The 24,890-nt window shown below is 45.5% G+C and overlaps 1 protein-coding gene across 1 annotated transcript in view; it reads right to left on the bottom strand.

The window, feature by feature from the left end:
- LOC124619695 (vegetative cell wall protein gp1-like) overlaps positions 1–24,890 on the bottom strand; it is a 50,627-nt gene that overhangs the window by 1,893 nt on the left and 23,844 nt on the right. The window contains exon 2 of the mRNA XM_047146250.1: positions 12,107–12,329. Coding sequence (XP_047002206.1) covers positions 12,107–12,329 — 223 coding nt within the window. The remainder of the gene's footprint in view (positions 1–12,106; positions 12,330–24,890) is intronic.

The following is a 24,890-nucleotide window of genomic DNA, read 5'->3' on the forward strand; positions in this document are numbered from 1 at the left end:
AAACCCGAAATTTAGTCGCCGTACTGTGAAGATGTCCGTGGCTGCTCCACCTGAGGTACGGATATAACGAATAGTGAGGCGTATACAATAGGTAACAACAGAAACATCGTACGTCAGAGAAGTCGGCGACAGCAGATCGGCGGAGGGCGGCTACAAGCCCGGATCGCGTTTTATGGCTCTGCGCTGGTGTTCTGGCGTGGTCTAGAAGAACGACGACCGACCACCCGCGGCCGAGTTACTGGCTCCTTATCGTTCCCTGAGCTCTCTGTGCGCCTAACCCACACATTTTCGCCTGTTGTTTGACGGGACTATTAGATACAACGATTTTGCTTTTGCTGGCGCTAAAAAACGTAACTGAATTGCGCAAGACGCAACCTCACAAGAAGAGACGTAGCGATCCGTGTAAGACACCTCTCATACGCTTGTAAGTGGTACACACTGGTCAGCTCGGAGATCGATGATTATCTATATCTGTACATATTATAATTTAATGTCCCCCACCGTCGTTTCTATCTGTGTGTTCAGGCTAACCTCGGGAACAACTGTAATTATTACCTCTAAGTAATTATGAATGTCCATTGTAAGTAAGGTTGCGTGTTACATTTTCATTTGTCGTTTGCAGTGACGTCTCCTGGCAGTAATGGAAGCTCCGAATTGGTCAGCTACAGAGGAGGCGGTATATGACAGGAAAAGCAGTAAACAGCCGACACAACTCCAGAGATCAGCGAAGCTTGGTGATCTAGCGTCTGCGAACTGAGAGATTGGGATTCGAATCCCGCTCGTATCACGGATTGTTCAATAAAGAAATTTTATCTGTAAGTCTTCGCGGTGATATTTGTATGTATATTGGTGCTGCTCTAGATAAGTTGTTCGACAGTAGATAGTTAATGCTACCCCTGTGACTCCGTCTCGCTGGATCATTACAGTTTTACTCATCTACTAATTCTGTCTAGACTCCTATGTGATCGCGCGGGGTAGCCGCGCGGTCTGAGGCGCCTTGTCACGACCCGCGCGGCTCCTCCCGTAGGAGATTCGAGTCCTCCCCCGGGCATGGGTGTGTGTGTTGTCCTTAACGTAAGTTAGTTAAAGTTGGATTAAGTAGTGCCTAAGCTTAGGGACCGATGACCTCACCAGTTTGTTCCATAAGGTCTTACCACAAATTTCCAAATTTTTACTCCTATGTGTCAACCAATTTCAAGAACGAGGGAGTGATTTTCCTATTTAAATCATGGCTTGGGTGATTATGACCCGAGTTGCTTTGCAAGATGAAGTTCCAACGAAAGGGAAACCATGAAAATGTACTGGATTTGTGAGAGAATGGACCAAAAACGTTTTAATGGATTCCCAAAGGTCAGGAAAGACTGGAAATATTATTTGATGTCAGTATTAGAAAACATTCAGAAGCGAGGTGGATGCATACAGATGAAAACTGCAACGCATCGGAGAAGTCCGGAAGATGAGAATAGTAATGTAATCATTCCCGTCTCTGATAACCAAAGAAAGGAATTATGTTCAGAAGCGTCCCGCGCAACACAGTGCCCAGCTGTGTTTGCGGATGTTAATGGGTGCACGTATCGAAGATGAATGACTGTTACTTAACCGTGTAAACGACAAAATGATTTTCCAGCATAACAATGAAATACATGTCAGCATGTACTCTTTGGTAATAGTAATTGAAACAGCTCAACTTATTCTTTATTTGTATCTCCACCATGGGACATGGCTCGTGTAATATTCATACTAATGAATCAGGACAAAAAAATTGACATGGAAGAAGCATGATAGTAATAGCGGTATATACAGAGTGCTTTAAAAAAGTGTCACGTATTCTTACAGGAGGTGGTACTGGTCAAAACTAGAAGAAGAAAATTTCCATTAACGAAATGTCCGGAAACCAGTATCTATTGATACATATACAGTTTAAGACACGCAGATTGTGGCGTGCCCCCTATCATTGGGCTTTAATTTATCCTAAGTGGTTAGATTTTAGTTCAGCAACAACCTAGACAAACCTGGAAGGACACAGTCATCGATTCAAGTGGACGGTGCACAAAGTCGGCTAAAAATATAAATCCCCCAGCAATTTGTTAACTTTTTCAATTAACGAACCGGTGCCTCTTCCACGGGAGACTTTCTACGGAGATCTGGCACTGAACAAAAGCACAGTGAGCACTTGGGCGAGGTATCTGTCATCGTGAGAACAAGGTCGGCCAAACCTGTCCCATCTCTCGCGTGCCAGCTGATCGCACACAGCTGACTCATGCATTGTTGAGAGGTGCGGACGTTCTCATTCGAAGTGATCGAGAGATACAAACACACTTCTGCTTTCAATGGCAACGCAAGGCCTCAGAAAAGTCTGCGCATCCGAGAAGAGCTCACAGATCTTCATTGGACTGTTCTTCCTCATCTACCCTACAGCCCGGATGCGCCACTTTGCGATTTCCATGCGTTTGGCCCAATGAACGATGTAATATGTAGATGATGGGGAAGTTATTGCTGGAGCAAGACGTTGGCTCCGATGTCTACCACCAGAGTGGTACCACGTTGGCATACAGGCCCTCCCAATAAGGTAGCGTAAGACCGTTGCATTGATTGGAGATGATGAAAATTAGGGTTTTATAGCCAAAAGATTGATGAATAATGTGGTGTTCTGGAGTCCCGAATGAAACCAAAGTACTTCTAGAAAAAATGTTGAAATCCCTGGGCTAGCAGGGCAGAGCGGATGCGGTTATATTTGTGGAAAGGGGCCAAATAAGTTACTGTCAGTTGCACTCAACATATAAACTTTATTTGTTAAAACACATAATCACACAAGCAAGAATCACAAACTCTCATGGTTTTAACGAAAGACCTCCTTTGATTTAATTTAGATCGGCTGAGGGCCACATCGAAAATCTAGGGCACAAGGCCTAATCCAAGGAACTGAAGTAAAGGAGTTCTTCTGGAGGTTTCACTTCTCTAGGAAAAAAAAAATCACTTTTGCTCCACCCGATCAGCAGAACTGGTGCCCAATCCAGCCAAGTCAGAATAAACGTCCAAATCTACCAACACCACCTCAGCTGTGGAACTATACGCCATGCTGGACAGCATCAACACGACGAGGAAAATACACTGCCAAAAACTACATCAACGACCAGGGCATGTCACCAGAACGTCAACGGCCACAAGGCAGAAGATACTTTTGGTACACATCATTAATGAAGGAATGAATTAAATTAAGTTAAACACCACATAGGAAGACGGCTGCAATTCTAGCTGACTTCAATGCACACACGTTGTTGCTAGTGAGAATCTCCCAGACAGCGACACGAGGATCAAACGAAGAGATGTGATAGCAGTTGAAGCTTGATAGTAGGTTAAGTGAGCACTCAACTTTAATAGTGTCCAGGATCGGCTGGCGAAGAACTTCGTATCCCTCGCAAGAAGCGCCCCACAACTCCAACCGCGCGTGCACACCGCCAGCGGCTGCGGCCTGAGTACACGCCAAGGAGACTTCCTCGCTGCTCTGCCCCAACCGACCGACTACCTCACACACGGAAATGGTCAAAAGACCAAATACACGTCGGCCGATGAGACGACCGACCGTACGACCCACCGACGGTCGTTTCCGCTCCAGTACCCTTCCGTCGGACAGTGCACGTGTGTCCCCAGCGGTCGGCAAGTACTGGCTGCCCGCACCACACTGGCGCTCCGCCCCCGACACTGCTCCGTGCCCGACTGCACTCCTCGTCCGTCTCCAACCGACTTCCAGACACACGATGACCTGGAAATACTATCGGTCCCTCCAGAGATGGTACGACAGTGCACTTATTGATAAGCGCTGCTGCCGCCACTCACGGGCAAGTAAGGCAGAAGTTGGTGATGCCAGTAAATGGAGTAAGAAAACGAGGCGGCAGTACCGTAAAAGAAGATGACCAACGATAAGTGGCATGAATACGGGCCGCGCACGGCTCAAATGTGTTACATTATTTATTGAACAGCCGGACGGGATGGCCGAGCGGTGCTAGGCGCTACAGTCGCAGGTTCGAATCCTGCCACGGGCATGGTTGTGTGTGATGTCCTTAGGTTAGTTAGGTTTCAGTAGTTCTAAGTCTAGGGGACTGATGACATCAGAAATTAAGTCCCATAGTGCTCAGAGCCATTTGAACCACCTGAACTTATTGAGCGCCCCCTCGTAAATTACCACAATACGAACATATAGGCGGATGCAAATCCTCGAGTAATAGTGGAGGGAAACCATCAGGATCGCTTCAGAATAAATGTATGGGCAGCAGTCGTCGATGACAATGAGACGATACTCTTTACCAAACAGATTAACGGTACTGTGTATCACCGGTTTCTATGCGATGAATTAGTAGCGATGTTTGAGAACCTCACCTTTGCAGAAAGTCAACGACTGTGGTTTATACTGGATGAGGCACCACTCCATTTCCTACGGATCGTACGAGGGTACCTCACAGCAACGTTTCATGGAGCATGGATTGATCGCAGAGGTCCTAGCATCGTGGCCTTTCTGTTCATAGGATCTGAATCAGTTGAGTTTCTGGCACTGGCGTATGCCCAATCGATCGACAACGCGCAGGCTCATAGGTCCGTGTGACAATGCATTTCACATGATCCGACTTAAACTTGTTGTATTTGAATGATTGCATAATTCAATGCAAAGGAGAGCTGAAGGATGTGTTAGGAGATGCGCGGTAAACGAATCAAAGGCTGGGTATAACTTCTGCTTCTATGTAATAGACAAAGCTGTAACCTGCCTTCACTGTTGTTCATATTATTTATGGAGAATATGTTGAAAACAATAGACTGGTTGGGTGAGATTAAGGTATGTGAAAAAATATGCAGTCTCTCATATGCGGATGACTTAGTTGTGATGGCAGATTCGATTGAAAGTTTGCAAAGTAATATTTCAGAGCTAGATCAGAAATGTAAGGACTATGGTATGAAGATTAGCATCTCCAAAACGAAAGTAATGTCAGTGGGAAAGAGATATAACGGATTGAGTGCCAAATAGGAGGAACAAAGTTAGAACAGGTGAACGGTTTCAAGAACTTAGGGAAGCATATTCTCACAGGATGGCAAAATAGTGAAAGAACTGGAAGCGAAGCAAAGCTAATGCAGTGAGCGCTCAGCTACGATCTACTCTCTTCTGCAAGAAGGAAGTCAGTACTAAGACTAAGCTATCTATGCACCGTTCAATCTTTCGACCAACTTTGTTGTATGGGAGCGAAGGCTGGGTGGATTCCGATTACCTTATCAATAAGGTTGAGGTTACGGATATGAAAGTAGCTACGATGATTGCAGGTACTAGTAGATGGGAAAAATGGCAGGAGGGTGTCCACAATGGGGAAATCAAAGAAAAATTGGGAATGAACTCTATAGATGCAGCAGTCAGGGCGAACAGGCTTAGATGGTGGTGCCATGTTACACGCATGGGAGAAGCAAGGTTACCCGAGAGACTCATGGGTTCAGCAGTAGAGGGTAGGAGGAGTCGGGGCAGACCGAGGAGAAGGTACCTGGATTCGGTTAAGAATGATTTTGAAGTAATAGGCTTAACATCAGAGGCGGCACCAATGTTAGCACTGAATAGGGGATCATGGAGGAATTTTATAAGGGGGACTATGCTCCAGACTGAACGCTAATAGGCTTAATTAGTCTTAAATGATGATGATTATGATGATGATGATGATGATGATGTAATAGATGGAAATGACTGGACAGACCCGTTCCTATCCCAACAGGTACTGGTTTCCGGACAGTATCTTTATTTCTAGTTTTGAGCAATACTGTCTCCTGTTAGAATATCTGACACTTTTTCCAGTGTCATTTAAAGGGCTAACAGTTGAGATGGTTCTGCAACAGGTCACACGTTCATCAATCACGGCCTGACAACGTGGGGCGCCTTAGCCGTTGACAAATAATTGGATTCCTGCGCTAATTTTGTCTGCTTGCTTCATTGCGAAGTGCGAGCGTTACGAATCTTGGCTGCGTCTCAAACCTTCTATGACGAAAGGTGACCTATATTCCGACCTGCACGACGGAAGCGTTATAAACGACAGAGCGGCGCTCTCCGCTATTCCCGGTACCGCAATCTCTCGGTAATTGGGCCGATTGCGAGCAACGCATAAATCCCGCCAACGGGGACAATAAAGCTGTTCAGATGACGTTGTATTTTCGTCGCTCACGCTCTAAACTTGGTTTCCGCACCAAATGTGTCACTCCGGAGGACGACCCCTTCGTTACGCAACAGATCACCGACCCACAGTGGTTTCTCGTGGTGTTTTAACACACTGCACTTACAGAGAATTTGAAGGAAAGCAGCAACTTCGGGGGTGCTGAAAATTTTAAGTGGAAAAATGTGCAGATAGCATATTTACTTCCATTAGCCTTCGTTGTTTGAAGGTTAGACATTGAAGCAGCTTTACGTAACTAATCTAGAGTACACGTTTGTTTTTTTAAAAGTGCATAACTGGAAACATTTTCCAAGTAATTTTCAGAAATCGAATTCCCCTCTTGTATGTACTTTTGTTTCGAAAAATATTTTATTGTCAACCATCTATGAGCTATCTCCTTGCTCACTTTCTTTATAATTACTCCCCTCCTTCTCGATTACTGATTGTTTCTTTGTTACCATAGTATGGTTATCGGCTGGATGAAGTTCATTAAGCACATTTCACTATAATACCACCATTAATTTATTATATCCTTTGTCCGAGCCGATTATTGAATTAGAGTAACAAAATCATGCCCCGAGATTCGATTAAAACTACACCTAATGCTTCAATCTAGGACGACGCTCCCTACTTGCGAATTACTGTCCAGCGCTGTTATTATTATTGTTACACTTAGCCTGACACGTCACAGTAAAATTCAATCCTTTACTCAGCTACCACTCGACTGCTTCCTGGGATCGACTGGGACCGAATATTCGCGACCGTCCGCATCTGTGGACTCCGTTTTAAGTCTTCCGGCGCTGGTGCGCGCTCAAAACTTGCAACCGCGAAACTCACTGAGTCGAGATGCTTATCCACACGTTGTCCCACCTCGTAGACTGCAACATGTGTGAAAATAGTGGAGCAAAATCAGAGGTTTAAATAAGCAATTTCATGGTGGAGAATCAGCGACTGTTAGTCATTGTACAGGGTGTTACAAAAAGGTACGGCCAAATTTTCAGGAAACATTCCTCACACACAAAGAAAGAAAATATGTTATGTGGATATGTGTTCGGAAACGCTTACTTTCCATGTTAGAGCTCATTTTATTACTTCTCTTCAAACCACATTGATCATGGAATGGAAACGCACAGCAACAGAACGTACCAGCGTGACTTCCAACACTTTGTTACAGGGAATGTTCAAAATGTCCTCCGTTAGCGATGATACATGCATCCACCCTCCGTCGCATGGAATCCCTGATGCCCTGATGCAGCCCTGGAGAATGGCGTATTGTATCACAGCCGTCCGTAATACGAGCACGAAGAGCCTCTACATTTGGTACCGGAGTTGCGCAGACAAGAGCTTTCAAATGCCCCCATAAATGAAAGTCAAGAAGGTTGAGGTCAGGAGAGCGTGGAGGCCATGGAATTGATCCGTCTCTACCAATCAATCGGTCACCGAATCTGTTGTTGAGAAGCGTACGAACACTTCGACTGAAATGTGCAGGAGCTTCTTCGTGCGTGAACCACATGTTGTGTCGTACTTGTAAAGGTACATGCTCTAGCAGCACAGGTAAAGTATCCCGTATGAAATCATGATAACGTGCTCCATTGAGCGTAGGTGGAAGAACATGGGGCCCAATCAAGACATCACCAACAATGCCTGCCCAAACGTTCACAGAAAATCTGTGTTGATGGCGTGATTGCACAATTGCATGCGGATTCTCGTCAGCCCACACGTATTGATTGTGAAAATTTACAATTTGATCACGTTGGAATGAAGCCTCATCCGTAAAGAGAACATTTGCACTGAAATGAGGATTGACACATTGTTGGATGAACCATTCGCAAAAGTGTACCCGTGGAGGCCAATCAGCTGCTGATAGTGCCTGCACACGCTGTACATGGTACGGAAACAACTGGTTCTCCCGTAGCACTTTCCATACAGTGACGTGGTCAACGTTACCTTGTACAGCAGCAACTTCTCTGACGCTGACGTTAGGGTTATCGTCAACTGCACGAAGAATTGCCTCGTCCATTGCAGGTGTCCTCGTCGTTCTAGGTCTTCCCCAGTCGGGAGCCATAGGCTGGAATGTTCCGTGCTCCCTAAGACGCCGATCAATTGCTTCGAACGTCTCCTTGTCGGGACACCTTCGTTCTGGAAATCTGTCTCGATACAAACGTACCGCGCCACGGCTATTCCCCCTTGCTAATCCATACAACAAATGGGCATCTGCGAACTCCGCATTTGTGAACATTGCACTGACTGCAAAACCACGTTCGTGATGAACACTAACCTGTTGATGCTACTTACTGATGTGCTTGATGCCAGTACTGTAGAGCAATGAGTCGCATGTCAACACAAGCACCGAACTCAACATTACCTTCCTTCAATTGGGTCAACTGGCGGTGAATCGAGGAAGTACAGTACATACTGACGAAACTAAAATGAGCTCTAACATGGAAATTAAGCGTTTCCGGACACATGTCCACATAACATCTTTTCTTTATTTGTGTGTGAGGAATGTTTCCTGAAAGTTTGGCCGTACCTTTTTGTAACACCCTGTATACGAAAAAAAGCTTATGTAACGTAAAGGTACAATAGTTGTCTTTTCCTTCATATTTTGTAATTGTAGTTTCATGTGAATTATAACTTGTATAGAGAAATTCTGTAAAATAGTGTGTGTGTGTGTGTGTGTGTGTGTGTGTGTGTGTGTGTGTGTGTGTGTGTGTGTGTGTGTGAATTGTCAAACTTATTTCTGAAATGTGGAAAATTTGCTTGCAGTCGTCTTACAACATCCTCGATTCCTAGGTCAGTTTCCTTTGGTAATAAGCTGTTCAAGACATGGAATTCGACATTTAATACATCGCTTTTAACTAAATATGTATCTCACCATTACTGTAAAGGTGCAAGCAAAAATGAGTCGCCTGTGCCAACGTAACAAAACATAATTTCTCTAACATCAACTCCATTTCTCAAGTCGAAAATATTCCACCTTTTCGTTGAGGTTGCTATCGATCCAGGGGAAGCACCAAGTTCTACGTGCGAAAAGCAGCGCAAATACTGAAACAATATTTCGTAAGTGCTGAAGTAATATGTACAGACCATAGCGAGACTGCCGTAATTTGTTGCTTCTGCAGTACCATTTTTCACGTCTTGGCCGACCCCCTGCCTCTGACCTATCCCCCCCCCCCTCCAAACACGCACTATTAGGTACTTCATAAAGTTAAACATTATCGAATTAGGAATTCCAGTGATTAAGTATGATTGGGAAGTTAGATTTTGAATATATTAAGAGAAAGAAGCCACGGGCACGAATCGCGTAAATATATAAAGGGTGTCCCATTTATCCTGACCACCCTAAATAACTGTTTCTCCAGATGCAAATTGCAAAATGTTTGATGCAAACGTTCTTTAGCCGTCGGGGGGACATCAATCAGCATGATTGCCTTCGTTGTAGCTTTGTTTTTTACAAAGATATGAACAGCGGTATGACTTTTTTAAATGACACCCTGTATTTTTTTTAGTAATTCATTTCCTCTCCTAAAGACCTATTCGAAAACGAAAGGTGTCAAGTGAACATGAGAGAAATATGGTTTCAGCAGGATAGTGCTACAGCTCACACGGCGAGAGCACGCATGGAAGTGGTTTGACAATTGTTCCCAGGACATGTTATTTCGAGATATGGTGATGTTTACTGGCCCCCCTCGTTCATCCGATTTGTCGATATGCGACTTATTTTTGTAGTGATATTTAAATTCAAAAGTCTACATGAACAAACCTCGCACAATCGATGACCTGAAGAATTCGTCAGGAAATTGAAGCCGTGCCGAATGAAACGTTGGAGAGAGCCATGCTTAACTTTCGGGAGAGGATCCAAATTTGTATCCAGCAAGAAGGACCTCATCTCCAAGACATTATTTTTCGAACCTAATTAAAGTATGAATATTTCAAAACTGCATTAAAAAATCCACCAATTAATGCTTATTTTTATGAAACAGTGTCCCAGTCATTCAATAATGAAAAACGTGCTTTTCCTCTGCTCCACCCTGCATAATTAGAAATAAGAAGAAATGCATTTGTCATAAAAATCGATGTGAGTTAATATAATATATTTGATGAAATTTTTACTTTAATGACGTATCTTGCGATTAGCAGCCTCAAGCGCCATCGATTTTCTTTCATCTTTATATGTTTTGCGGTTCACAGACACACTCTTAGAACATGCATCTTAGTTTATAAAGTTATCGCTCGGGAAATGATCCCAGGCCGTCCTCGTGGAAGGTGAACATTCCAACACAGAACAATCTGTCCCACCAGTAACAAGTCGTCCTAACTCTAGTGAGTTAAAGGCACACGCAAAACTATATTTTGTCGAGATTTTTTGAGAGTTGCATCGAACTGCTACAAGCGATTGATATTTGGATTTTGAAATTCATCTACACTACTGGCCATTAAAATTGCTACATCACGAAGATGACGTGCTACAGACGCGAAATTTAACCAACAAGAATAAGATGCTGTGATATGCAAATGATTAGCTTTTGAGAGCATTCTCCCAAGTTTGGCGCCGGTAGCGACACCCACAACGTGCTGACATGAGGAAAGATTTCAACCGATTACTCATACACAAACAGCAGTTGACCGGCTTTGGCTGGTGGAACGTTGTTGTGATGCCTCGTGTAAGGAGGAGAAATGGGTACCATCACGTTTCCGACTTGGATAAAGGTCGGTTTGTAGCCTATCGCGATTGCGATTTATCGTGTCGCGACACTGCTGCTCGAGTAGGTCGAGATCCAATGACTGTTAGCAGAATATGGAATCGGTGGGTTCAGGAGGGTAGTACGGAACGCCGTGCTGGATCCCAACGGCCTCGTATCACTAGTAGTCGAGATGACAGGCATCTTATCCGCATGATTGTAACGGATCGTGCAGCCATGTCTCGATCCCTGGGTCAACAGATGGGGACGTTTGCAAGACAACAACCATCTGCACGAACAGTTGTACGACGTTTGCAGCACCATGGACTATCAGCTCGGAGACCATGGCTGCGGTTAGCCTTGACGCTGCATCACAGACAGGAGCGCCTGCGATGGTGAACTCAACGACGAACCTGGGTGTGCGAATGGCAAAACGTCATTTTTTCGGATGAATCCAGGTTCTGTTTACAGCATCGTGATGGTCGCATCCGTGTTTAGTGACATAGCGGTGAACGCACATTGGAAGCGTGTATTCGTCATCGCCATACTAGCGTATCACCCAGCGTGATGGTATGGGAAGCCACGTCTCGGTCACCTCTTGTTCGCATTGACGGCACTTTGAACAGTGGACGTTACATTTCAGATGTGTTACGATCCGTGACTCTACCTTTCATTCGATCCCTGCGAAACCCTACATTTCAGCAGGATAATGCACGACCGCATGTTGCAGGTCCTGTACGGGAATTTCTGGATACAGAAAATGTTGGACTGCTGCCCTGGCCAGCACATTCTCCAGATCTCTCACCAACTGAAAACGTCTGGTCAATGGTGGCCGAGCAACTGGCTCGTCACAATACGCCAGTACCTGCTCTTGATGAACTGTGGTATCGTGTTGAAGCTGCATGGGCAGCTGAACCTGTACACGCCATCCAAGCTCTGATTCAATGCCCAGGCTTATCAAGGCCGTTATTACGGCCAGAGGTGGTTGTTCTGGGTACTGATTTCTCAGGATCTATGCACCCAAACTGCGTGAAAATGTAATCACATGTCAGTTCTAGTATAATATATTTGTCCAATGAATACCCGTTTATCATCTGCATTTCTTCTTGGTGTAGCACTTTTAATGGGCAGTAGTGTACTATAAAAAAAAGTAAAATCCCTTGGTCGTGTGGTCTCCTTGAGAGTCGTACTGGTGGGAGAGCCTGCGTTCATACAAATACGATGTAGGATAACAGCGCAGGGACCGACCTTGCAGCTGCTGTATGGTGGCCTGGTACTCTGCGAGCTTCTCGTCGACGTAGTCCTGCGACTGACTGGCGATGATGGCGGCGGTCTGCGCCGCCGGGTCCTCCGGGGGCCCCGGGGGCTCCAGCGGCACGTAGCCCATCATGTCGTAGCCCGGAGGGGGCGGCGGCGGCGGCGGGAACGCGTACAGGTACTCCGGCGACGGACACATCACTGGCGAGGGGCTCTGGAACACACGGGCCTTCATTAGCGCGCCGGCTGGCTGATACATTGTTAGCTATTGAAACTACCACACCACAAAGAATAACAAGTAACGAAATTTTACTTACAGTCCGCATAACAGCATAGGAGAAAGCCACATGATAAGGTTTCCTTTTCTCTTTTTTATTTTCAGATTTAATAGCTGTAACTTATGAAATTATGTTGTTGGAGAATATATCAACGCAGGGGTGATTTTCTGTTTTCCAAATTAATTCTGTAGATTCCGGTCTCTCTGTTAGGAATCAATCGATACCACTTTTGTCCAATATTTTCGAGAATCTCGGATTTCGGGGGGGAAGCCTGGCTTTTGTTGTACTTACTCATTATTTCTACTTCTTTATCCTATCGGATAGCTATGAAAATATTCGGTATGCTTGTTATGCAAAAATACCGGGTGATCAAAAAGTCAGTATAAATTTGAAAACTTAATAAACCACGGAATAATGTAGATAGAGGTAAAAATTGACATACGAGCTTGGAATGACATAGGGTTTTCTAAGAACAACAACAACAAAGTTCACGAAATGTCCAACAGATGTTCGTCGTTTGGTGATGGGCGAATGCTCAGCCGCCACTTTCGTCATGCTTGGTCTCCCAGGTCGTCAGACCTCAGTCCGTGCGATTATTGGCTTTGGGGTTACCTAAAGTCGCAAGTGTCTCGTGATCGACCGACATCTCTAGGTATGCTGAAAGACAACATCCGACGCCAATACCTCACCATAACTCCGGACATGCTTTACAGTGCTGTTCACAACATTATTCCTCGACTACAGCTATTGTTGAGGAATGATGGTGGACATATTGAGCATTTCCTGTAAAGAACGTCATCTTTGCTTTGTCTTACTTTGTTATGCTAATTATTGCTTTTCTGATCAGATGCAGCGCCATCTGTCGGACTTTTTTGAACTATTGTATTTTTTTGGTTCTAATAAAACCCCATGTCATTCCTAGCATGTGTGTCAATTTGTACCTCTCTATCTACATTATTCCGTGATTTATTCAGTTTTTAAATTTATACTGACTTTTTGATCATCCGGTATGTGGACCCCAGATAGCTAGTCATCCAGACATTTTCACGAGGAGCATTTTTCTCGGCCACTTTCGGTTAAAAACATGCAGAATTTGTTGTTGAAAATTGTGGGCCGCGCTGGATTAGCCGAGCGGCCTAAGGCGCTGCAGTCATGGACTGTGCGGCTGGTCCCGGCGGAGGTACGAGTCCTTCCTCGGGCATGTGTGTGTGTGTGTGTGTGTGTGTGTGTGTGTGTGTGTGTGTGTGTGTGTGTGTGTGTGTGTGTTTGTCCTTAGGATAATTTAGGTTAAATAGTGTGTAAGCTTAGGGGCTGATGACCTCAGCAGTTGAGTCCCATAAGATTTCACACACATTTGAACTTTTTTTTTTTTTAAATTGTGGAATATTCCCGCTTCAGCCACAATTGCTTCATGAAGTTATCGTAGGTAGCAGCGCCATACGTCGCCTTCAGAATGGCGTCTGTAATGCAGGTGTGTTCCAAGCAGGCAGCTGTCATTGAGTTTCTTTTCGCAGAAAACAGAGTGAGCCGTGTACGGGTCGCGTTTATCCCATTTATTGTTCGTCACCTTCTATTACGGTACTGCCGCCTCGTTTTCTTATTCCATTTACTGGCGTCACTGACTTCTGCCTTACTTGCCCGTGAGTAGCAGCAGCAGCACGTATCGATAAGTGCACTGTCGTACCATCTCTGGGGCGACCCATAGTATTTCCGGGTCTTCGTGTGTCTGGCAGTCAGTTTGGGACGGACCAGCAGTGCAGTCGGGACGCAGCAGCAGTGAAGTCGGGGGACGGAGCGCCGGTGAGGCGCCGACAGCCAGTACTCGCCGACCCCTGGTGACACACGTGAACTGTCCTACTGAGGGAGATTGGAGCGGGACGACCGTTGGTTGGTCGTTCGGTTGGTCGTCTCATCGGCCTTGACCCTTTCATCGTTTCCGGGCCTGGGCAGTTGATCGGTTGGCGTGGAGCAGCGAGGAAGTCTCCGTGGCGCGTCTGGCCGGCGCCGCTGGCGGAGTCCACGCGCGGTCGTGGTGAGGGGGATGTTCCCCTTGCTACGAGGCCCGTGGCTCACCGGTCCCGGACACGAAAGTTAAGTCTTTACTTAATCTACCAGCCAGCCCCAACTGTCCACATCGTGTCGTTTGAATTCCGTTGTGGGTTGTTGGGACATCCTGTCGCTTGGTCCGGGTTGTCGTCGGATCGACAATGGTTGGGCCTGTCTCACCTAAGCGAGCGTTAGTATTTGAATTCCAGGCCGACACTCGGAACTTCTGAGCGCCCTTGGGTGTACTGCCTTTTCTTGTTTGTTCTTGTTGCTTGTACTTGTATGGCTTCTAGCCGATTTTTAGATTAAGGTTGTTTTGCCCTTAAGGCGTCAGATGGTTTGAGCCTAATTTAAGAACTGTTTTACGTAAAGCCTTTGGCATTTTTAAAATTAATGTTATTGAGTCTTAAGTGTTGGGCCATTAGCTGATTTTGAATTTAAGTTGTTTGCTCTTAAAGTGTAAGATCCTTTGGGCCTTCAACCTAATCAAGAAACTGTTTTAAGATAAGGCTTTGCCTTTCAAATTTCTGATTTTGGTTGAGTTTTAAGTTATTGGCTTTCAGCCGTTTTTAAATTAAAGCGGTCTTGCCCTTAAGGCACGAGATTGTAAGGCGCATTCAGCCGCTACTTAAGTTCCAAAACTAAAGCTGTGTTTTTTTGTTTTAATTTTTTGGCTCTTTTAACGTTTGATCAAATAAAAGGTTGTATGTTCGAGTGTGACTGGCAGCCGCTTATTTTGCCCCTTTCCACAACTTGAACTACCTGTCCTGTCCTGCGGGTTTAGCAGGGCGTCTCACAGAGCATCGTAGATATTCATAGGAGCTTGGAGAATGTCTACGGAAACCTGGCAGTGAACAAAAGCATGGTGAGTGTTGGGCGAGGTGTCTCATGATCGCAACAAGGTCGCGCAAACTGTCCGATCTTCCGCATCCCGGCCGGCCGCAATGTTGGAACGTGCGGACACTCTCATTCGAAGTGATCGACGGATCACGACCAAACACCTCGCTGCTCAAGTTCTCTGTTGGCACTGCTGAGACACTCTTCCACTACTTGGGGTACTTAAAGGGTGAATGCCTGCTCGGTCCTCACCGCCTAATACAATACCATAAAAAGCAACGATGGACCACCTGTGCGGAATTGCTTGCGCATTACGAGACTGATGGTGACAATTTATTGTCGTACGCCGTCAAAGACAATGAAACATGGGTTTATCACTTCGAGGAGGAGGAGATTAGTGTTCAACATCCCGTCAACAGCGACGTCACTGGAGACGGAAGACAAGATCGGATTAGGGAAGGACGGAGAAGGAAAGCGACGGTGTCCTTGCAAACCGAACCTTCCTGGCATTTGCCTTAAGCGACTTAGGGAAATCACGGAAAACCTGAATCAGGATGGCCGGACGCGGATTTGTACTGTCGTACTGAGTGTAAGTCCCGTGTGCTAACCACTGCCCTACGACGCTGAGTTTCGTAACTTCGAACCGGAAACATAACAGCAATCCATGGAGTGTCTCCACACGAGCTGTCCTCCGAAGAAAAAGTTCAAAGCCGGTAAATTCATGGCGACATTGTTCTGAAACTCTGAAGGGGTTATTTGGTTTGATGTCCTCCCTCATGGCGTACCCTCGGGAAACTTAACCGTCGCTTCAGCGTTTTCTTGGTCACAAAAATTCAAACGAATTTCTCCTTCTCCTTGATAAACCCAAGGGCTCGCGCAAGTCTGCACAACCAAAAGGAGCTCGCAAAACTTTATTGGACTGTTCTTTCCCATCCATCCTACAGCCCGGATCTCGCAAATTCCGAATTCCATCTGTGTGGCACAATGCGGGATGCGCTCCACGGAAAGCAGTTCGTCGATGATTATTGACGCAGCAAGGACAGCAAGATGTTGGCTGCGACGTCGACCAGTAGAGTGGTACGGTGCAGGCACCCAGGCCCTCCCAGTAAGGTGGGGTAAGGCCGTCGCACTGAACGGAAATTACACTGCTGGAAATGGAAAAAAGAACACATTGACACCGGTGTGTCAGACCCACCATACTTGCTCCAGACACTGCGAGAGGGCTGTACAAGCAATGATCACACGCACGGCACAGCGGACACACCAGGAACCGCGGTGTTGGCCGCCGAATGGCGCTAGCTGCGCAGCATTTGTGCACCGCCGCAGTCAGTGTCAGCCAGTTTGCCGTGGCATACGGAGCTCCATCGCAGTCTTTAACACTGGTAGCATGCCGCGACAGCGTGGACGTGAACCGTATGTGCAGTTGACGGACTTTGAGCGAGGGCGTATAGTGGGCATGCGGGAGGCCGGGTGGACGTACCGCCGAATTGCTCAACACGTGGGGCGTGAGGTCTCCACAGTACATCGATGTTGTCGCCAGTGGTCGGCGGAAGGTGCACGTGCCCGTCGACCTGGGACCGGACCGCAGCGACGCACGGATGCACGCCAAGACCATAGGATCCTACGCAGTGCCGTAGGGGACCGCACCGCCACTTCCCAGCAAATTAGGGACACTGTTGCTCCTGGGGTATCGGCGACGACCATTCGCAACCGTCTCCATGAAGCTGGGCTACGGTCCCGCACACCGTTAGGCCGTCTTCCGCTCACGCCCCAACATCGTGCAGCCCGCCTCCAGTGGTGTCGCGACAGGCGTGAATGGAGGGACGAATGGAGACGTGTCGTCTTCAGCGATGAGAGTCGCTTCTGCCTTGGTGCCAATGATGGTCGTATGCGTGTTTGGCGCCGTGCAGGTGAGCGCCACAATCAGGACTGCATACGACCGAGGCACACAGGGCCAACACCCGGCATCATGGTGTGGGGAGCGATCTCCTACACTGGCCGTACACCACTGGTGATCGTCGAGTGCACGGTACATCCAAACCGTCATCGAACCCATCGTTCTACCATTCCTAGACCGGCAAGGGAACTTGCTGTTCCAACAGGACAATGCACGTCCGCATGTATCCCGTGCCACCCAACGTGCTCTAGAAGGTGTAAGTCAACTACCCTGGCCAGCAAGATCTCCGGATCTGTCCCCCATTGAGCATGTTTGGGACTGGATGAAGCGTCGTCTCACGCGGTCTGCACGTCCAGCACGAACGCTGGTCCAAGTGAGGCGCCAGGTGGAAATGGCATGGCAAGCCGTTCCACAGGACTACATCCAGCATCTCTACGATCGTCTCCATGGGAGAATAGCAGCCTGCATTGCTGCGAAAGGTGGATATACACTGTACTAGTGCCGACATTGTGCATGCTTTGTTGCCTGTGTCTATGTGCCTGTGGTTCTGTCAGTGTGATCATGTGATGTATCTGACCCCAGGAATGTGTCAATAAAGTTTCCCCTTCCTAGGACAATGAATTCACGGTGTTCTTATTTCAATTTCCAGGAGTGTATATTGAAAATAGGGTTTTCAGCCAAAAGAGTGGAAAATAACGAGTAGTATTGGAACCCTGAATAAAACCAACCTGCTCTCAGAAAACAAATCTGTTCCGTTATTTACTGAACGCCCCCTCCCCCGTACATTTAAATTGAATCGGATGTAAATAATTATTAATATTAATACAAATTTTATTTTACGGTAATGCATGAATCTCTGTCTCCTAAATTACAAAACTGATGTCATAGCGTAGATCGCTCTAACTTCTTTGAAAATTATTTTTGAGGCCACGTGTAGCAGTCTGTGTTGAAATGTGGTTGTGGTTAAGGTTCTGCGCAGTTGAGTCTTGTTTCGAATGTGTTACCAGATTTTATGACTTATGTATGTGGTGCGACAATAAAGTAATGAGACTGATTTTCTTTGCAAGATGTGGCAACCCTGCAGGTTTGCGTAGGCGCAATATCTTTGACCTTGGTCTATAAGCTGCTCCTAGTCCAAGTGGCACATCGATGCAACTGCTCAGTCGTGAGTTGTGCTGCAACAAGTTAACACGTGTTTGTGTCTCTCGTCACAGAAATGGAACCGCATTATATTGCGCAACGGTATGCCATTTCTTTTTGCGTGAAATTGGGTGAAAACGCAACGACAACTTACGGTAAGCTTCAGAAGGCTTTTGAAGAGGTGGTTTTGTCAAGAGCTCAAGTTTTTCGTTGGCATAAAATGTTTACTGGAACCAGAACGAATGTTGAAGATGAAGACCGCAGTGGACGACCATGCATGCTGGTGTCCTCCTTTGATTTTAAGGGAATTGTTCATATAGAGTGGGTGCCTCCTGAAGAAACAGTTAACCAGTATTACTACAAAGAAATTTTAGAAAGATTTCGTAAAAGAGGTCTTTGTGTCCGTGCCAACATTGCTGATAATTGGATTCTGCATCACGATAATGCGCCATCCTATACTGCTCTGTCAGTACAGCAGTTTTTAACCTAAAAACAAATATCAGTACTACCACAGCCACCTTATTCACCAGATATCGCTCTGTGCGAATTTTTCTATTTCCAAGAGTCAAAACGGCGGTCAACGGACACCATTTTCAAACAACACAAGATGTCCAAAAAGCTGTGACGAGCGTCTTGGAGGATATTACAGAAGATGAGTTCCAGAAATGTTACCATCAATGGCAGAAGCGCTGGAAAGAGTGTGTTCAATCAGAAGGGAAGTACTTTGAAGGAAACAACACTAAACTTGACAAAACCGGTAAGCAACATTTTTTTCGCATCAGTCTCATTACTTTATTGTCGCACCTCGTACATTGCCTGTTCTGTCTGGTAAAGATACGAATCTAATTCGAAGAACTACGCGAATGAAAGAATTACTGTTCAAAAATGGCTCTGAGCACTATGGGACTTAACTACTGTGGTCATCAGTCCCCTAGAACTTAGAACTACTTAAACCTAACTAACCTAAGGACATCACACACATCCATGCCCGAGGCAGGATTCGAACCTGCGACCGTAGCAGTCGCGCGGTTCCGGACTGCGCGCCTAGAACCGCTAGACCACCGCGGCCGGCAAAGAATTACTGTGTCATAAAAAGTAACGTGGAATGTTTCCAGTAGAGAAAAGAGGCAAAATAAATCAGTGTGCTACCAGCGCACCACCTAGCTCGGAGTAATTCAAATCCTCGACCTTTTATTTGTTTCCATCATTGTTTCTTCGATGTATAGATTGACTGGCCAAAGACTACATCCCTGTGTTACACCCTTTTCAATCCGAGTACTTCGTTCTTGGTCTTGTAACACTTAAATGCAGATGTACGTATTTAAAAATTTTTTGCTTTATATGCTATAAATATTGTGTTTCGATTTATTTGCAAACATCGAAAGATATTTGTATGTGTAAAGAATGTTTAATGATCTGTGTAAGGATAATGTAAATAACTGTAATTTACACTGGGTTAATACTGATTAGGGAAATGTTACGGATATGCATTGTTCAGCGGCGTGCCTCGACGTGAGTGGAATGACGTCAGAACGTGCGAGCTGCACAGGCCCTTGCCTGTGGTCTCACGTGATCGGACACGCGAGTCGCGTGCGAAGTCATTGTGAGAAATAGTCTCTGGCGGCACGATAACAACTGATGAGCGTGGGCGGCTCCATTCACATCCAGGTGCAGAGGAACTCATGGCGTGTTCCACCAGACCAGTCAGAAGGCTGATGAGTCAAGCGTGTAGTAAATTTTGCCCAAGAGTTTAATTTTCACGCAGCACAATGTTCATGACATTGTACCTCCTGAACTATGTGCTATGCAGTGATACAATTTTGGTCCGCCAGTGGTCATTGCTAAGTAAATATGTGCTCGCAAATTTTGTCTAGAGCTACTGCTTCATTGTCGACGGCCACTACAGCTTCATCTATTCAACATCGAAAGACAGGAAGACTGTTCCACTTAATTCACGTTTTTTTTGGTATTCTAACGGCAGTAACCAGTTATATTGGTAAACTTTTCGTTTTAATAATAATGTGTGCAAAAGTTAGAAACATTAACCTAATAATTATCCCAAGTCATTATTATCAAGAGGGCCATGTCCATACCTGTTACTGGAACACTCTGAGTGTTGTTTATTTCAAAAGCAAAAATAATTTTGAAAGCAGAAGTAAAGTTATTTTTAACGCAGTTCAGTAACTTCATTGTTGGGATAAATGTTGTTTAGAGGAACAGTTATTCTTGAAGATCAAAAGTAAATTCTGTTATCCCAAAGTAAATTAATTCCTGGTACTTCAAACTACAGATTTTATTTAAAAGATAACTAATCCTAAAGACGATTTAAGTTTTCTTTCGTGTTTCATTGCCAGTTCCCAAGTTAGCAAAAATAACTAAACGCTACCGTGAGATGTCGCAACTATTTAGCATAAAGCATAAAAGTAGGCAGTTTCCAGTCAGTGTGAGATTTATTTATTCCAAATTGATTTCATTGCGTTTAGTAACGAGTGTAGTAATGACTGAACTTCTTTCTCATTATCATTTCGTGCCGTGTTTTGTTACTACAAACATGTGTGTGGCCATCTGTTGCCAGGCGTCTTCAAATTATTACTTGTTTTGCTCTCAGTTTTAATTACTTAGTGAATAGACAGTGCCCAAATTGGCTGCCGAGCGTTTTTTCATTTATTCCAAAAGTATTAGTAAAGTTAATTGTTTTGTATCTACAATTCTGTGCTAATCCTATTCGTTGGAACTATACGTGAATGATGATACAGTTCTTGATCATTGAACTACTTTTAACTGAAAGTAGAGTAAACAGAATAACTTGTCCTCAGAGATACGATTAACTTGTTATAAACCTATCCCTCACTAACTGGTGTTACGTTTTCCTTCGGAAACGACAGACTTGTCAGAACACGGTCAAACATATTTTCACGAAAGCCGGTAATGTAAACTCCTCACGAACAGGCCATACAGGCCCAACGGTACTGACCGGCTGCCGTGTCATCCTCAATTCATAGGCGTCACTGGATGCGGATATGGAGGGGCATGTGGTCAGCACACCGCTTTCCCGGCCGTATGCCAGTTTCCGAGACCGAAGCCGCTACTTCTCAATCAAGTATCTCCACAGTTTGCCTCACAAGGGCTGAGTGCACCCTGCTTGCCAAAAGGCTCGGCAGAACGGATGGTCACCCATCCAAGTGCTAGCCCAGCCCGGCAGCGCTTAACGTCGGTGATCTGCCGGGAACCGGTGTTACCACGGCGGCAAGGCCGTTGGACGGCCGGTAATGTAAAGGGCGACGTTATTGCTCCCTCTTAACTCTTGTACATACTGTGTATTACCCAACTTCCCCAATATCTTGCGCGTATTTTTTCAGAATTTCGTACATCTTGCACCATTTTACACTGTCTAACGCTTTTCTCAGCTCGATAAATCCTATGAATGTGTCTTGATTTATATTTAGTCTTGCTTCCATTATCAACTGCAACGTCAAAACTGCGTCTCTGGTGCCTTTACATCTACATCTACATCTATACTCCGCGAGCCACCTTACGGTGTGTGGCGGAGGGTACTTATTGTACCACTATCTGATCCCTCCTTCCCTGTTCCATTCACGAATTGTGCGTGGGAAGAACGACTGCTTGTAAGTCTCCGTATTTGCTCTAATTTCTCGGATCTTTTCGTTGTGATCATTACGCGAGATATATGTGGGCGGTAGTAATGTGTTGCCCATCTCTTCCCGGAATGTGCTCTCTCGTAATTTCGATAATAAACCTCTCCGTATTGCGTAACGCCTTTCTTGAAGTGTCCGCCACTGGAGCTTGTTCAGCATCTCCGTAACGCTCTCGCGCTGACTAAATGTCCCCATGACGAATCGCGCTGCTTTTCGCTGGATCATGTCTATCTCTTCCATTAATCCAACCTGGTAAGGGTCCCATACTGATGAGCAATACTCAAGAATCGGACGAACAAGCGTTTTGTAAGCTACTTCTTTCGTCGATGAGTCACATTTTCTTAGAATTCTTCCTATGAATCTCAACCTGGCGCCTGCTTTTCCCACTATTTGTTTTATGTGATCATTCCACTTCAGATCGCTCCGGATAGTAACTCCTAAGTATTTTACGGTCGTTACCGCTTCCAATGATTTACCACCTATGGCATAATCGTACTGGAATGCCAAAAAAAACTGATCGTCGTGTAACACATCATCAATTTTTCCCCAATCTTCTATATATTTCTCGTTTCAGCATCTTAACAAGCTGACTGCGCGATAATTCTCGCACTTGCCTGCCCTGAAGTCTTCGGAATTGTGTGGATGATATGGTATACCGCCAGACTCAGATTCTACACACTAACGTCAACAGCCGTTTTGTTGCCACTTCTTCCAATGGTTTTAGAAATTCTGATGGAATGTTATTGGACCCTTCTGCCTTATTTGATTTCAAGTCTGCCAAAGCTCTTTTAAATTCCGATTTTAATACTGAACCCCCTATCTCTTCTATATCGACTCCCGTTTCTTCTTTTATCATGCCATCAGGCAAGTCTTCCTCCTCACAGAGGCCTTCGATGTACAGTTTCGATTTAACAGTGGAATTCCAATCACACTCTTAATGTTACCGCTCTTGCTTTTAATTTCACCGAAGGTTGTTTTGACTTTTCTGTGTGTTGAGTCAGTCCTTGCAACAACAGTTTCTTTTTCAGTTTCTTCACATTTTCCATGTAACCATTTCGTCTTAGCTTTCCTGCACTTTCTATTTCTTTCATTCCTATGCAACTTGTATTATTACATTCCAAAATTTCCCTCATCATTTTTGTACTTCCTTCTTTCATCAGTCAACTGATTTCTTCTATTACCCATGGTTTCTATGTAGTTACCTACTTTGTTATATGAAAGTCCGAAAGAACAGACATCACGCGGAAGCCACAGCTGTGGAACATATAATTTAAATTGAGGGAGGATGGGGGAAAAAGGAAAGGGATTATTGAATCAGCTGCATCAGGACTTTGTGGGGCATCAGCAGCGACGAGTGAAAATGATTGCTGGACGGGGACTCGAAGCAGGAGATCCCGGGTTCGAATCCCGGTCCGGCCTGGCACTCATTTTCACTCGTCGCTACTGATGCCGCACAAAGTACTGCTGCAGCTGATTCAATAATCCCTTCCTTTTCCTTTCTCCCCCCTCCTCCCTCAATTTATATAATACCTTCTTTGTACCTACGTTATTCTTCCAAACTTCTGTGATTTCCCTTTTTCCAACATAGGATTAAACAGCCAACCGTTTGCAGATGATCGGTAGGTTTGGGTGTTGCTGCCTCTGGATCATGGGGTCCTGGGTTCGATTCCCGGCCGGGTTGAGGATTTTCTCCGCTCGGAGACTGGGTGTTTGTATTGTCCTCACATTTCATCATTATTCATGAAAGTGGCGGGATTGGACTGAGTAAAGATTGGAAATTTAAACGGGCGCTGATAAACGCGCAACTGAGCTCCTCACAAACCAAACATGATCATCAAGGTTTCGGCACCCCCAGTAGGTGTCGAAACCTACGTCAAAGTACCTATCGCTTATGAGCAACCGGTTGGCTGTTTAATCCTATGTTGGAAATAGTATACGGTTGCCGAATAACAGCCACGTTCAAAAATTGTAAATTTTTTTTTTTTTTAAATGTCAATTCCTCTTCAACTGAACTGCATACTGAGCTATTCCTTGTCGCAGTATCTATACTCTTAGAGAACTTAAAGCGTATCTCTTCATTCCTCAGTACTTCCGTATCGCAATTCTTTGTGTATTGATTCTTGCTGACTCGCCTCTTAAACTTCAGCGTAGATAGACGCCGGTCGGAGTGGCCGAGCGCCTCTAGGCGCTGCAGTCTGGAACCGCGCGACCGCTACGGTCACAGGTTCGAATCCTGCCTCGGGCCATGGATGTGTGTGATTTCATTAGGTTAGTTAGGTTTAAGTACATGGCTATTACAAATGATTGAAGCGATTTCATAAATTCACTGTAGCTCCATTCATTGACATATGGTCACGACACACTACAGATACGTAGAAAAACTCAAAGTTTTGTTCGGCTCAAGCCGCACTTCAGGTTTCTGCCGCCAGAGCGCTCGAGAGCGCAGTGAGACAAAATGGCGACAGGAGCCGAGAAAGCGTATGTCGTGCTTGAAATGCACTCACATCAGTCAGTCGTAACAGTGCAACGACACTTCAGGACGAAGTTCAACAAAGATCCACCAACTGCTAACTCCATTCGGCGATGGTATGCGCAGTTTAAAGCTTCTGGATGCCTCTGTAAGGGGAAATCAACGGGTCGGCCTGCAGTGAGCGAAGAAACGGTTAAACGCGTGCGGGCAAGTTTCACGCGTAGCCCGCGGAAGTCGACGAATAAAGCAAGCAGGGAGCTAAACGTACCACAGCCGACGGTTTGGAAAATCTTACGGAAAAGGCTAAAGCAGAAGCCTTACCGTTTACAATTGCTACAAGCCCTGACACCCGATGACAAAATCAAACGCTTTGAATTTTCGGCGCGGTTGCAACAGCTCATGGAAGAGGATGCGTTCAGTGCGAAACTTGTTTTCAGTGATGAAGCAACAT

The sequence above is a fragment of the Schistocerca americana genome, chromosome 6 (genome assembly GCF_021461395.2).
Source record: "Schistocerca americana isolate TAMUIC-IGC-003095 chromosome 6, iqSchAmer2.1, whole genome shotgun sequence".
Lineage (NCBI taxonomy): Eukaryota > Metazoa > Arthropoda > Insecta > Orthoptera > Acrididae > Schistocerca > Schistocerca americana.